General features: G+C 35.6%; 1 protein-coding gene across 1 annotated transcript; it reads right to left on the bottom strand.

The window, feature by feature from the left end:
- On the bottom strand, positions 1–804 carry LOC142352885 (uncharacterized). The gene has a single exon (XM_075405040.1). It carries the CDS (start codon positions 802–804, stop codon positions 1–3), a length of 804 nt encoding a protein of 267 aa, XP_075261155.1.
- Positions 805–16,189: the final 15,385 nt, after the last annotated feature.

Raw genomic sequence — 16,189 nt, 5'->3', positions numbered from 1 at the left:
CTACGGAGAAGAAACGCGTGCGAGACCGGAAACGGGGCGAACGAACGTGCCGTAAGCCGTTTTTACCTTTACGACTCGTGTTTCTCCATCTCGTCCTGACGTTGTCTCCATGACTCTTCCCAGTGGCCAAATGCCTCTTGGTGTTTGGTCTTTCAACACCCAAACAATATCGTCCACTTTGAGAGGTCGATCGTTGCTGTTTGACCATTTCGACCGTCGGCTAAGCGTTGGCAGATACTCTTTCACCAAGCGTCGCCATATATGGTTCATCAGCTTCTGCGTGTTTTTCCATGTCTTCAAGCGTGCAGGTTGCTTGTCGCCAAACTGTCCTGCTGGCAAGCTATTGAAGGGACGCTGGATAAGAAAGTGATTTTGAGTCAAAGGTTCCTTGCTGTCAGGCTGCTCAGCAACGTTATTCAGTGGTCTGGAGTTGAGGATTGATTCTGTTTCCAACATAATTGTTAGGAAAGTGTGAAAAGAGAGTCTTCTTGATCCTAGAATGAGGAGTAACGTTCTTTTGGCGCTCTGGATCAAACGCTCCCAGACACCGCCAAAATGAGCGCCGTATGGGGGATTGAATTTCCACGTTGTATTGGCTACTGCTAAAGCTTTGTAGATTCTGTCATTGTCCAAAGCTTTAACAGTTTTCTTCAGTTCTTCAGAAGCGCCAACGAAAGTTTTCCCGTTATCGCTGTAGAGAAGTTGGGGCTGGCATCGACGACTGCAAAATCTTCTGAAGGCATTGAGAAACGTATCTGTATTGAGGTCTGGACACGTTTCTAAGTGAACTGCTTGCGTCACCATGCATGTAAATATTAGACCATAATGTTTTTCTAAAATGCCGTTGGAATCTTTGATGTAGAAGGGTCCAAAGAAATCTACACCAGAATTAGCAAAGGTGAACTGTGTTTTTGCTGTTGGAAAACGAAAACTAGGTAATGGTGCCATAATTGGTTGAATGTTTTTCGTGTCAAAGCGTCGACATAAGAAACAATGAAACCGTACGCTTGCTAACGCTTTCCGAAGGCCAATCACATGATAACGTTGTTGAATGAATGCCTTTGTTGGTTCTATGGACTGGTGAACACATATTTGATGGGCATGTTCCATGTACAAACGAACAATTTTGTCCTTGGCGTGCAAAATTATTGGACGTTTTTCCAAATCAAGTTGTGTTGGTGCATACTGCAAACGACCACAAGATTTGGGTAATCCGTTCTCATCCAACAGCGGATTTAGGCATCGTATTTTGCACTTGGAATCTAGTTTCATTCCACGTTGTAAGGAATTGACGGTCGAATGGAAAAAACTGTCCTGAGATAATTTCGGGGGATAATTTTTTGATAATTGGATGTCTTCAGTTGTGTATTGGTGATTGTTCGTTCGCATTTTCTTTGCACGATGAATTAGGTTGAAAACTGTTGCAACTGTCAGACGAATTTTGTTCCATGTTGAAAATTTACTCGGATCGGCAATAGGTTTAATTGTCTTGGGACTTCTCGTGCCTGCCGCACATGTTGCGCGTGGTTTGTTTATCTCGTTCCAGGTCGACTCGTTTTCGCAAAAAAATTGGAGTTTATCTAACCATTTCTGCTGAATTTCGTTTGTCTCAAGACCGCAAATTCCGTGATCGGCGGGATTAAGATAAGTTGAGATGTGATGCCATTGCTGGGGTAAAGAACTTTTATGAATTTCTCGCAATCTGTTTGAAACAAAAACGTTTTGCTTCTTATTTGAGGCTATCCAGTCCAAAACTACTTGACTGTCGGACCAGAGAAACATTTGGTCAAATGTCAGTGTCATTTCTCTTTGGATCAGTTGTAGAAGGCGCACTCCTATAACAGCGGCTTCTAGTTCCATTTTTGGCACACTTATTTGTTTAATGGGAGCAACTTTGCATTTTCCCGTGAGAAAGCATGCTTGTGGCGAAGTGGTTTGACTATTGGTTGTACGGAGGTAAGCAACGGCTGCCATAGCTGCCATTGAGGCATCCAAAAATATATGAAGTTGGCTGCTTGTGATTTTACTGAAATTGTGAACAGTTCTTGGTATTCGGATTTCGGGCATGGCAAAGTAGCTGTTTAGAACTTTCTGGAGGTCATGATGTAGTTCATGTGGTATCAAATCATCCCATTTTCTTCCAAGTTTCCAAATCTGCTGCAAAACCGTTTTGATTCTAATTGTCAGGGGAGACAACAGACCAAAGGGATCGAAGATTGAAGATACCAAACTGAATATTTTCCTTTGTGTGTACACTGTTGCATCTTTAGGAAATTGTTGTAGGGGAAACAGGACAAAATCGTCAGTTGTTTTGTTCCATTTTTGACCAAGGACTCTTATGATCTCTTTTGTTTCGTCTTTGTCGTCGGAAGAGATTTCAGCGAGTACATCTGGTTCGTTCGAAACAAATTTTGTCAACCTGAAGCCACCATTTTTCAGGCATCTTGTTGTCTGTGATATGACTTCTTTGGCTTCTGAAATTGTCGGCAGGGACTGGATGTAGTCATCCATATAAAAGTGGTGTTTAATAGCGTTCAAGGCGGCTGGAAATTCACTTTTGTTGTCTTCTGCACATTTTTTGAGCACATAAATTGCGCAAAATGGTGAACATGTTGCGCCAAAGATTAATCTAGTGAATTGGAATTAAGTTGTCTATCATCCAAAGAAAACGAAGAGCAGACTGGTCTTCTTGTCTCACGGCAATCTGCATAAACATTCCTTCGATGTCTGACAAAACAGCAACCGGGTGTTCTCTGAATCTCAACAGCACTCCAACTAATTTATTTAGCAAATCAGGACCAGTTAGAAGATTTGAGTTAAGTGAATCACCGCGGAATTTTGATGCTGCGTTGGCAACTCTTCTCACTTTTCCGGGTTTGTTTGGATTAGTGATTGGATGATGAGGTAAGTACCATATTGACTCTGATGGTGGTGCTTGCATTTCGACTGGCTTGACAAAATTTTTATCCAAGTCTGTTTGGAGTGTCTGGTTGTACTTCTGATTGAGACCAGGATCGTTTTGTAGTCGTTTTTGTAGACTTTTTAGATGACTGACTGCTGAGAAATAGTTATTTTGGAGTTTCTTTGCAGGTTTCCAAGGAAGGCCAATCTGATACCTTTCACCATTGTGACAGATTGAGTTTTCCATTGTTTGCACTGCTAATTGGTCTAGTGAGCTGTCTTCATTCTGTTCGGGTAATGTACTTTCAGCTTCTATTTTCCAGAATCTTTGAACCAGTTCGTCCAATGGTTCTTCTTCAATGTTTTGACCGAAAGTGTTCCAATTATTAAACGGCTTATGAACATTTTCTCTGTTGATTTTGTCGTATACTTGGGCCTGTATTTCAAGCCACTTCTGAAAATCATAGACGGTTGGTTGATTTCCAATTGATGTTATTGTACACTCTGTCCATTTTACCAGAATATTATGTGGATTTTTTTCTTTTGCCTTTTTCATCAATGTTGAACTTTGCAAGTCGGCTTTGAAGCCTAAATATTCAAAAGCTTGCACTAATCGTTTGAGAAAAGAAGCAAAAAATACGAAACTCTGTTTGTTGTAGTCATTGTTCGGACGCCAGGCTTCCAGTTGATTGATGAAAGCATTTACAACAATGCTGGGATCTCCAAAGTGATCCATGAGCTCTTTCAAAGCAATCGCGTAGTAAGCTGGATCACACGAGTAGGCTTGAATTTTTTCTTCCTACGACCGAGTTCTGTAAGTATGTTATACGGTGTGTATCCGTAAGGCTAGTATTATTGTGAACTAGGTTGAAAAAATTGTTTATCCACTCATAGTATTTCAGTGGGTTACCATTGAAATTTGATATTGTTATTGGTGGAAGTTTAATGGAATTTTTGTTTGTGGTTTGTAAATTAAAATTATTTTCAAACGGGATTGTTTCTGTTTGTATTTCAGTTCGTGGCTGAAACAGTTGCTTTCAGGAAAAAAACCAATTTGGAATTTGTTTCGAATTTCCCGAAATGTTTGGTTGGCTAATATGTTGAGTAAAGGGGGGAAGAATGGCTGTTTGGTAGTTTGTTAAGGGATTTTCCGGAGTAAGCGGACAATTAGGTGGCTGAGATGATGTACAGCAAACAAGGTTGGTACCTTGGTTGTTGAGTGTTGTATTGGAGGGGAAAACGATTCCATTGTTTGGTTCTTCCGTTCGATTTCCATTGCTAAAATGAACTCCAGTTGGGTAAAGTGGGTTCTGGAATTGTTGGGAAATGTTTGTTTGCGCTACTGTTGGTAACGACATTGCTGACGCCAATTTTCCGCTGTTCTGGTTTTCACTTATTGGAACAACTGAAAATTGAGTGTTTGAAACAGTTTGAGCAGTTGCACTTTGATTGTTGTCAAAATGTAGGGGATTGTGTCGACTGTCTTCTTAACAATATGGATTTGGCGTGGTCTCATTTGTCACTCTATTTGTTCTTTTTTCTGAATGAAATTGAGGCTGAAGCATTTGCTCATTCAAACTGCATGAACTTGATGTTTGGTATTTATTGGTTTTGTTAACTGAGCAGTTATGTTGAAGTAAGTTTTGTAAATCTAATGCAAGACGTTGTATGCTTTGATCTTCTCTTTTGTTATTTAAGGGAACAGAAGACTTTTCTTTTGGTCTAACTGCGGCATTTGCTGGTTGATTCATTGGCATTTCGGACAATGTGATCAGCTTTGAACTAGAGAACTGGTTCAACTCTCCAATTGATGAGTGAATAAATTCCGGCTGGTTATCAATAGATTCAACAGGAAATAAGACTGCAATTTGATTCATTGGAATGAGGGTTGTTGAAATGAAGCAAACTGGTTGAAAGTGTTCTCTTGCTCTCTGAGAACAACTTTGTGTTCTGGGGATTGAGGATTACTCAAGACAAATCTGTCCTGAATGTTTGCTCTGGATAATAGGGTTGATGCTGGTGTTGGGGCTGCTAACAACGACATTGATTGATTTATGTGTTCAGCCGTCGTAAAGTTTTTTTTACTGGTTCTTCAGTCAATTCTCTAGTATCCTGCGCAAATTGGCTGTTGCTCTGAAGGAATTTGGAGAGAAAGTTGGGTTTTTTTCTCCCTGCGGAAGGAAAAACGATGGTTTTGCCGGTCTTGGCGGCACTGGAGGGGAGACATTGCTGGCAGGGTTCTTTACTGTCATGTTGTTTTGCTCTGAGTTTTGGGAAACCGGTGTCAATCGATGCAACTCGAGGTGTCTTCTTGAGGACTGTGAGATGCAGCTGATGTCATCGCGCACTCGAGTTGATGATTGACTCAATTGACCATCATCGTCGAGACTGTTGACTTCTAGTTCCAACTTTTCTAGACGAGAGATCAAGTTCGATTGACGTTTCATGACTGAATTTATGCTACTGGAGCTTAATTTTTCCTTCATAATGCTGTCAAGGTTTGTCTTCAGCTCTTCAACGCTCTCCTTGATTTTGTTGATCAACAAAGAAAGATTGCGGAAGCTTTTTCTCTGCTCAACGGATGTCTGTAAGAGATCAAGCTGATTTTTCATGTTGAGCCCAGTCATTTTGAACTTGTTCAATGCGTATTGTAACTTCTGGTTGTTTTCTTTTGTCATCTTGATGAACCGACTGTAGTCAACTCGTAATGGTTCTGTCGTATTTAAAGTAAAGGTAAAGAACGGCTCGAAATTTACGGAGCGACTTTTTTGGTAAATTAAAAACCAGCTTTCTGTAAAGTTTCTGTAGGCTAATCAGCCTAGCTCTTTTCGTTCAAAAGTAGCGACGCAACTTTTCACAAAAACAGGAATCCTAAAGGTGTTTTTTTGGTGCTAAATCTAGCTAAAAATTTGCTTAAAAAAAGGAAAAACTAAGGGTTCGAGCGTGTGTACCGTTGACTTGTTGAACAGGACCAAATAATTGCTTTCATTTTTTTTACATATATGACTTCGCAACGATTCTCCCTTAAGTATTAGTTCTCCTTTCATCACAATCAAGGTACCAGAAAAAATTTTACTGAAGTGTTCTCTTTTTTTTGTGTGGAGTTTTAGGATCAAATAAAACGTAAAAAACCAAACAAACTAAATCTATATTGATACTTCTTCAAAATAAGTTAATTTTTTTTTAGAATTTAAAATGCGGTGCGACTAGGCAACGTGAGTTACAGACAAGCAGAGAAAACTGGTTGCTCAAAAGCTGGGTCTACTTTGAAGCTCTTTTCCAAGAAATTCTGTTTTGCGATTCTTATGAAGTTAAGGACAACTGCTACCATTAAACTGCTTGTAATTGTTTCTGGATAACATCTGCCACCTATAAATTGCTCATCTTTACTTTGGTGACTACTGCGACCCAACGGAAACACACTACTCTTCAGTTGGTGACTACTGAGACCAAAGGGGGAAAAGGGACTTCTTTCGGCAACTTCTGAGACCGCGGACAAAAAAGAAGAGACGCTTGAGTTTTCCAATTTAAAGGCACTATATGCGTGAATTGAATTTGAGTGGGGAATTTTTCGAGAGCTTTTGATTTACTTCTTTTTGAGAAAAAAGGAAAATAGGTCTTATCTTCTCTTTTTATTTCTCTTGAGAAGGTGTTCTCAGTGTATACTACTCAATTAACTAGATGCGCGGCTAGTAGTATGCAAAATGAAAACAAAATAAGTGTAAATGTCGGGTTCTCTCAGGAAAGCATACTACCCCATTAACTAGACTCGCGGCTAGTAGTATGCAATTAAGATCAAAGAAAACACAAACCTCTTTGTAGGTTTTTTTGTCAGAAGCTTTTCAGTAATTTTCTATCTGTTCTTTTCGGTTTTGCAGAATGGTTATATAGTTTTTCAGCTTGTTTTGTAATGAACTGCGGAGGTATATAAAAGAGATCTTTTTTGAAAATTTATTGATTTTTTCTTTAATAAGAAAAAAAAACGTTAGAAAAACGTTTTTTGATTTTTATATAACAGAGAAACAATTTTGCCACTTTTCTGTTGCTTCTTTGCAGCTTGCAAGGGGATGAAATATATTTTCAGATTGTTTTCAAACAAACAGAAGGAGCTATTTCGAACGCTTTCTTTTTATCTACTGAAAATTTCCAATAAACATTAGAAAAAATGTTTTTTTTTTTGAGTTTTTTAAGTAAAAGAAGCAAATTTGCAAATTTCAAGTTGCCTCTTTATAAGTTTGTATATTCAATCAACTGATTTTGAAACTTGTTTTCCAACAAAACCAGGGGGGCTAATTAATGGGTTTCAGTAGAACTTTTAAATGTTTTATTCAAAACGTTAGGAAAACGTTTTTTGAATTTTTTGATTCAAAGAAGAAATTTTTGTCAAAATTGAGTTGCTTCTTTACAAAATTGCGAAATCGATAAACTGATTTTGAAGCTTATTTTCTAACAAACCCAGGAGGGCTAATCAATGGGTTTTTGGATTTAATGAAAAGTTTTCATTAAAACGTTAGAAATTTTTTTTTGATTTTTGACGCTCAAAAAAGCACTTTTGCGACTTTCTCATTTTTTGAGCAAAATTTCTACATAAGGTGTTCAACCAAAATAAAGTTGATTTTAAGTCCAACTGAAGTGTTCTATTCAAATAAAAATTTTACTTTCATGTAGATTTTTTTCGACAAATTGAGAAAATTGTTTTTGAGTTTTTCCGATGCAAAAAACGCTATATCGTTTTTTCGGGCAATTTGTGTTTTCTTTTCGTTAATTGCTGACTTGTAGTTGCTCACGGCTATTTCTTTCATAAAACATCTACCAAAAGCTCGTTGGCGGACAATTTTTGTGTGTTTGAGATTTTTTGTCGCAAAAAAATCACGTTTTTTTTGGATACGTCTAACCGGGGAAAGAACTTCTAAGGTGACGTCTGGAACCTCGGGCGATCATCTCTTGGTGACGTTTGTAACCAAAAAAAATGTCAGGCCCTCTTGGTTGGGTGACGTCTGAAAACCCTTGAAAAAAAAACTCTTCGTCTTTGGTTGGCTCGTCTGCAATAAGAAACTCTTCCTCTGTCGTAGTCTTGGATATTAGTCTTGGGGTGTGCTCATGCCCCCTCTTTGTTTAAAAAAAATTAAATTTAATTCAGAAGGTTTTATGTCCTTATTATCAAGGCGGATGGTCGCCAAAATTATGTTTTAAAACATATCTCTAGTCTAATCATTTGTTAATTTGTTAAAAGAGCACGTCTAAGTTTCACGTTGTTGGACAAAAGAGTCAAGTTTTTGTTGCAATTTTGGCGGTTTTTGAATCATCTTGAAAGTTGCAATAACATTGGCAACAGTAAGTACCATTTGCCACTTTAGAAGGTATCAATTGCACAATGTAAAAATTTATTGCTTTTAACTAAATTCTCGTAAATTATGAGAAATTTTTATGCCACAGTGTTTTTCGATCGACAATTGTTGTACTGGGGATTAAAAACAGTCTGGTTTGACTCTTAAAGTTTCCTTGAATTTTTCAACAATTTAGAGACAAAATGAAACCCGTCAAAATTTAGGATTCGAAATTGTTAACTCTTGATAAGGTCGAGGCCAGCTTTTTATTTTCAAATCACATGAATTGTTTGTATAATTTAGGCGTGGAACGTTTTGTGCGAATGCAGATAACCGATTTTTTGCTGTCTTGTTTTATTCAAAGTTTAACAGGAGAAAGGGAGTTTCTCACATCACAACGCTAATTGACTATGAATATTGCTATTTTTAAAGACAGATTTAGCTTACAGTCAGAGTTTTCCTGGTTGCCACTTAGTTATACAAAGATAATAGATTATGTCATACACATCATGATGAATATCAGGAAATCATTGATTATCTATGCATGACTACCAGGACATCATATTTTTTTCTTTGATAACAAGAAACCAGGAATTACCCTTTCACGACAACCATGATATCTTAACATGATGAATAATTTATAAGAAAAAAAACACTAGAAGACATCCAATGAGCTATCAAGCAACAAAAATCACACTTATATATAATACCTTGCACGATTACCAGAAAATTTCATTATCATATTGGGGATAATTAAAACTGAAATCAATACCTACCTTCGTTCAAGCGAAATGAGCGTCACAATTGTGGCTGTTAAGCCGGCTTTAAAGTTTTGCAAGACCATTTTATGATTGTCAGGAAATCAAGCAAATCATATATGGCCTTGTATGATTACCGGGAACTTTGTATAACTGGTAATTCAATTCGGTTTTCTTCCGAAAACGTTAATAGAATTTTTTTACGAAAGCTAAATCAGAGAAGGAGCGAATGGTTTGAACTTTTCAGATGTCATAAAATTCTTGATTTTTGACTGTCCTCTTCAAGCTTCGGATTGATTGATTGGTTGGATTCAAATTTCTCAGTTACTCAGTTCCTTGAAACCTGTCAATAGAAAGACGAGAAATTGGGTACAATTTTTGGCATATCACCTTACATGTGGAACCAAATAGCAGAACTAACGATTTTGGGGCTTGTGATTGTAACTTATCTTTAATAAGACGAATCGCAAACAAGAACCAATCTCCTGGAAGTATTATTCGGAAAAATTTGTAGGCGTGGCACATAATCACTTAAGATTTAATGAACAGCATTTGTCGATAGAGCTCTCAATACTTTGTCATTTCAAGTCGCACTTGATTTCAAAGACACGAAGAGACTTTGAATTATCCGCCCTTGAAAATAAAATTAGTAGAATTTGTTTTTCCCCTGTTTTCTGTCCTTGCTATCCGGTAAGAAATCTATGGAGCAATTGGGGCATCTTTCGATACTCCATTCACGTTTAAAACAAATTTACGGATGTCTCAAGACTGTTATCAATTACTGCATTTGATCTTAATCATGTCGATTGCTTCACATGTATAGTATATATGAAGTTTGAGAGCTATTCTTATTAATTATTAAATTCAATATAGAACACTGTCAAAATTTTCAATTGCATGCTTGTTAACGTTTCTTTAACGAAAAGTGTAACCCAAATATTTTCATCCCAAACTTTGGGGTAACTCAATGATCGAACCAATCATGTAGTTTGCTGATAAAGGGCTGCTATTACCGATTATATATATTTAACCGCATTTGCAACTTTTCAACGTACATCTTAACGTTGTGCATAAAAATTAGAGTTCATTGAGAAACATAAGCAAACATTTAAATGTTGAATAAAGGGGAAAAAGTTTTTTTGTTTAAATAATTGAGGATTACGCCAATTTAAGCGGATTAAGTTGAAGCTTCGATTTTACTTGTATCATGGCTTCTTAGGAGTTTTTGACTTTTAAGTTCGTGTTTCCTGTTTTGAGTTTTTTTAAAGCAAAGGAACGCTATTGCGAGTATTTTTGTGTCTCCCCGTCACAGCAAACGCTTATCAAATGCCTTTGGAGGATTTTATATGCAACTGATTTAGCTTATCGTAGTGCTATTTACTTTAAGATAACTTCAAAATGCACCGTTGGTCATATGGATTGATGATTATCCAAGATTTTTACTCAAAAGGAGTCTGTGAGATTTAAGATAATTAGTTTCTACAATGCAAATGTTAAGTAGCGCAAAATATGAAGATTAAGTTTTTATTTGCGATACGGAAAAAATGCTAAAACCGTTTTTTCAATCAACAATGGGGCATTTTGACAGCAGCAAGGACCATTTTTCATCTTCGTAAGTCATAAGACCACTTCGCATATCAGAAAGCGGAATTTAAAATTTGTCTTTGAAATTGAACAATTTGAAATTTGCACGATTCTGAATTTGTTAAAAATGCACATTCTGGATTCTTCCTAAATGGAAAACATATGTTTCGATGAGTTCTATAGGTTGCTGAAAGTTATTGAACAAGTCATCGATTCGTTTTTCAATAGTAAAAACATATTGGTTTCCTTAGAATTAGATAAGAAAATTACTTCCGTTTTCTAGACATTTATCACGTGAAGTAACTTGCAGCTGCTCTTTTGTACCCCTTTTTCTAGATTTTTACATCCGATTTTTCTTCTAAATATTTTTTTTATTATTTTAACAATTTTCAAATAGTTATTCCGATAAACTTTTGTATAGCTACAAAATTTAAAAGAATCGTTGAAATATACATACAAGTTGAATTGAAATTAAGATCAATTTAAGTAGTTGAACATTTGTGTGAGCCCAGGTAACCCAGGTAACAACTTTTCATTCTGTCTCTTTTTTTTATAAACGAACTAGGAGGGAGAGTGTTTCTCATTTCAGAAAACAAATTTAATTTACAATCCGAGTTATCGGAATTGCCATTTGGTTTAGTTTTACATGGACCATATATGATGTGATGCACATCATGAAGACCATTAGAAAGTCATTGACAATCACTGTCTGAGCACCAGGAAATTGTAAATCTTTTTTGTATGATTACAAGAATCCTTAAACGACCCTTTTTTCGGTTATTCGAAATTTGTCGGAATTTATCATATCGAAAAGTTTTTTGATGTTTTGCTGTCCAAAATTTTTTTGGGAAGTTCCTAATAAACCACAGACTGGATGACATGGATGGTTTGATGGATAAGGCATGAAAATTGTAACGTATTGCACTGCTACAAAGAATGTTCTAAGCTGTTTAAATTTTTTGGGGGCACTCAAGTTTCGAAAATGCCTCGGTCTTTGAGAATAGATGTTTAATGCTGAAATTGGTGATTTTATGACCTAACGACTCTATTGATGATAAAAAATTAGCATTCTATTATATTAATCCAGAAAATTTTTTCTCTCGGGATCTTCGAGACAAGCGTTAGTAGTATAAACAAGGCGGCTCGTTAATGTGCGTTCGCACATGATGTTCCGACCCGAGCTCATCTACATTTTTGACTAAAATGTCAACCAAATCAAGAGATAACAAAAATAGATGTTTGAGTTTAAAACAATCGTTACACATTCTATCTACTAATTGAATTACTAATGCCATGCTTCATTACAGCACCAACGTGACCTGACATTGAAGAGACTAGAAAAAAAATAGCACCAACAAAATTTTGGCGGCAAAAAATGAATATCTAAATTTAAAAGCACCTGGTAACAACGTCAAAATGCAGTCAGATAAAACCTTAACTACACAAGTTTACCTTTTACTAACTATACAGCAGATGAAAAGTTTTCTTAACGAGACTAGGTAACAAGCCGACAAAAAGAACGAACAGTGAGGCGAAACTTAAAAATTAATCAACATTTTTTGCACCAAGAAAATTCAAAAATCTTAAAAAACATTGGTTTTTAATAAAAAAATCCTTGATAAATTACTAAAAAGTCATTACAAAACCAAAAGCACCCGTCTGTGGTCAGACTATGCCATAGAAACAAACTAAAGAGAAACCCAAAAAATTACAAACGATTTGCGAAAACACAAACCTTTGCTACCATTAAAATCAATACCTATCATCTGAATATGTATTTTTAATTCAGTTGTTATTTCTGCTATTTCAGTTGAAGGATTTATACTGAAAGATTAAATAAGTTTACTTGGGCCACATTTAAAAACCATTGGGATCTGTTATTACGCGATTGTTCTGAAGGAAGAGAAAAAGAAACGCAAAAAATGGCCATTCAATAAACGTTCAGAAAAACGAAACAACAGTGGCACATAATATCAATATATATGTTATTTCTTGAAATACACGAAATTCGATGGGACATCTGATTGATGAATAGAAGTTAAATTTGACGAAAGGAACCTATTCGCTATATACTGAATGTTTCGAGCAACATCATTCATTCAGTCCTCAATTACAAGCCTATGAGATCTGTGAGCAATTTACGGCTACCTAAAGAACAAAAACAGCGAATTCAGGAAAAAAAATTGAGCGACAAAAGGGTCGAAGGCATTAAAAAAATGAACTTTTCACTAAACACTCTTCAATTTTAAATTAATTTTTCAGGAGCAATGGGAAAACCTTTTTTATCAATATAATTTCAAAAAATCAACAAATATAAACAAATACATTAGACGCACGAAAATTGCGGGAAAACACGTATTATCAACGCCATTAAATTCATTAGCCTTCAACGGAAGCCAGTATATACAATAAATGATGCCTCGAGGGGACAATAAGTTTTTTTGCCAATCGTATTTCATCAATAAGACCTTACAACAAGTTAATGACTATGAAAACAACAACAGAGAGAGGCAAAAACCACAAATTCAGTAGAAAAGTGCCTGAAGAAAATGTCGAAGCAACTCAAATCATAAGCTCTTCCCTGAAAACTTTATTTATGATCCGTTGAACTTCTTCCCTAAACCAATAGGGACTCTCAGCAGTAAGATGATGTGATAAGATTTCAAAAGTATCGAAAAACAAAATAAAGTACCCAAAAAAAATATGAATTCTCGTGGCATTGATGTTTTAAAACTAATAGGTAGAAGATAAAACCGCTAACCAGATTTATTTTGGCTATAGTAGAACGGAAATGGATTCTGTTAGAACCAACAATGACCAAGAGTATTCACGAAAAAAAATTAGGAATGGTTGAATTTCAAAAAAGTTTCGAAAAATTATTTTTAAACCCTTAACAGCCAGTAAACTCAATCTTTCATCGGAGCTCAATGACGATGCTCAGATATAACCCATAGGGAGGAAAATGATGTCTGTCATGCATAGATAGTTAAAAAGACATCACAATAAGTCTTATGACAGAAAACAATAACAAAAACAGCAAAAACTAAAATTCAGTAGAAAAATGCGAGAAGAAAGTGTCGAAGACAATTAAACCATTAGCTCTTCTCTGAAAACTTTCTCTGTGATCCACTGAACGTCCTCTCTAAGCCAATTTGATTACAATAATCTTTGGATAATGTGATAAAGAGTTCAAAAGTGACCAATAATTCAAAAAATCCAAAAAAAAAATTAAAAAAAATTGAAATCTTTGTCATTGAAGTCATATAACCAATAGCTAGAAGATAAAACAGCTAAACAGAATATTTTTAGTCGCAGTAAAAAGCAAGTGGGTCCAGTCAATACTGAAACTCACTAACAGTTCAAGAAAAATTTAGGAATTGTTATTGTTCAAATAAAATTTTCGAAAAATGATTTTTATTTTAACAGACATTAAATTCAATAGCTTTCAACGGAAGTCAATAAAAACGCTCAAAGATGCCCCGGTGGCAGTACATTTATGTTTGTCATGCATAGGTATTCATTATGAGATCACAGTAAGTATAATGACTATTAAAACAACAAAAAAAAACAGGAGAAAACCAAAAAATCAGTAGAAAAGTGCAAGAAGAACGTGTCGAAGCCATTTAAACCATAAATTTTTGTTTAAAATTTTTATTGGTCATCCACAGAACATCGTTTTTAAGCTAATGGGAACTGTCAATATTTGGATAATGTGATAAGATTTCAAAAGTAACCAATAATATGTAAAAATCCAAAAAAAAATTTAAAAAATTGAAATTTTTTGTCATTGAAGTCATATAACCAATAGATAGAAGATAAAACCGCTAACCAGTTTAATTTTGGTTGCAGTAGGAAGGAAGAGGGTGCTCTCACCCCTGGACTGACTTACAATTCACTATAATAAGATTATGATTCTTTAATATTCAAAAAAAATTCGAAAAATTATTTTTTAAGTCTTAACAGCCATTAGCCGCCCCCTCAATGAAATAGACATGTTCACTTAATGCTCATCATGGAACATATTGCACTGTTAGTCAATGAATCCCTACCATAGGACTCCAAAAAAAATAGTAAAACTTCAAAAAGAAATTCAATATTTCATTCAAAATTACGAAAACTCAGAATCGAAGCCAAAAAAAACATGAGCAATTCCTTGAAAACGACGTTTTTTGTTCATTGCGCTTCATTCGACTATAAAGGAGTTTTGTCATTAATAGAACGTCGATATAAAATGTGACTTGTCTCTAGGTGACTTAAAAAAGCAAAAAAGAGAAAAGTTTTATTAAAAAAAGGGCTCTCAATTAGAGTTCGATTTTTTTTTGATAGTGAACTTCCCTATGAGACCAGAACTAGTCTTTCTATCGCCTTGCATTCAACTTTTACGAACTCAAAATTTATTCTTTTTATAGAAATTTGAATTAATGTTTTCGTAAAAAAGATCTTAGTTTGAAGAAAATTGTACTAAAAGTGAACAATCATGCTAAAGATCCCATTGTTCACACAAAACTTCAATCCTCGATAACTCCTCGAAAAAAACGAAATTCAAAAAAATCTTTTTACTTTTGAATTCTACGCTGGACCAGCTTTTTAATGATACCACTCACATTTCTCTACGACGAATATATCGATCGGCCAAAATTCACTGAACAAAAAAAAAAAAAACCCATTTGAGTATATAGTTCCTTCCCCCACAAGTGGGGTCGGAACAAAAAGTGACTAGAACCTCAACGGGGGGGGGGACGGACAATTACTGCATAACTCTAATGTTAATACTTGTAAAATCTATTACCTATCTTTATACATTGATGGGATAACTCAATGATGACCGAAATGATTGGAAACCGCAATAGCAAATCTTAAAACATGTGGGTCTTCACCCCCCCCCGGGGACCTCGGTCCCTCTATATACTACTAGCGTTGATATCTGAAATATGTTGTTTTTGATTCTCCGGTTACTATTATATCATCTTAGAAAAAAAAACGTATTAGTAGCGGCGCTGATGTGATCTCCATAGCTTTATAAATTTTTGCAGTCATGTCACTTAATCTATAAAGTCGTGTTTGAAATCTATGTGCTAGTACGTTCACCATCTGCTATAACAAATTTACAGTGTTTTGCTATCTCTGGTGAGTTTATTTTTGATTGCGCGAGTATTTCAGACCTATTGTACTGAACCAGACTTTCTCTTGTTTGTCTTGATTTAATCATTTTACCAATGTTTTTCAAAAAAACTTTGGTTAATGACATATTGTATTTGTTTTTATGGATTGCGGTGATCTGCTATTATTGAATTTGTTTTCATAGATAACGTTGTTCTGGAAGAGTCCTAACTGAATGACTGCGTCCAGTCATACGCCATTTATAACTTACCTACCACAGAGCTTTGCGTACTATCATCTGTTTTAAATAATCTATCGGCAACAAAACGCATATAAAAAGGGCAGTTAAATTTACGTTTGTATCTTATACAATAAACACGAAGTGTATCACTCAAAAGAGCAACTCAAAAAGTGTGTGTGTGTGTGTGTGTGTGTGTGTGTGTGTGTGTGTGTGTGTGTGTGTGTGCGTGCGTGCGTGCGTGCGTGCGTGCGTGCGTGTGTGCGTGCGTGTGTATCCAT

This window comes from Convolutriloba macropyga, chromosome 14 (assembly GCF_964194025.1).
Source record: "Convolutriloba macropyga chromosome 14, txConMacr16.3, whole genome shotgun sequence".
Taxonomy (NCBI): domain Eukaryota; kingdom Metazoa; phylum Xenacoelomorpha; order Acoela; family Convolutidae; genus Convolutriloba; species Convolutriloba macropyga.
The sequence above is the reverse complement of the archived record's forward strand: the minus strand, read 5'-3'. Positions and strand labels throughout refer to the sequence as shown.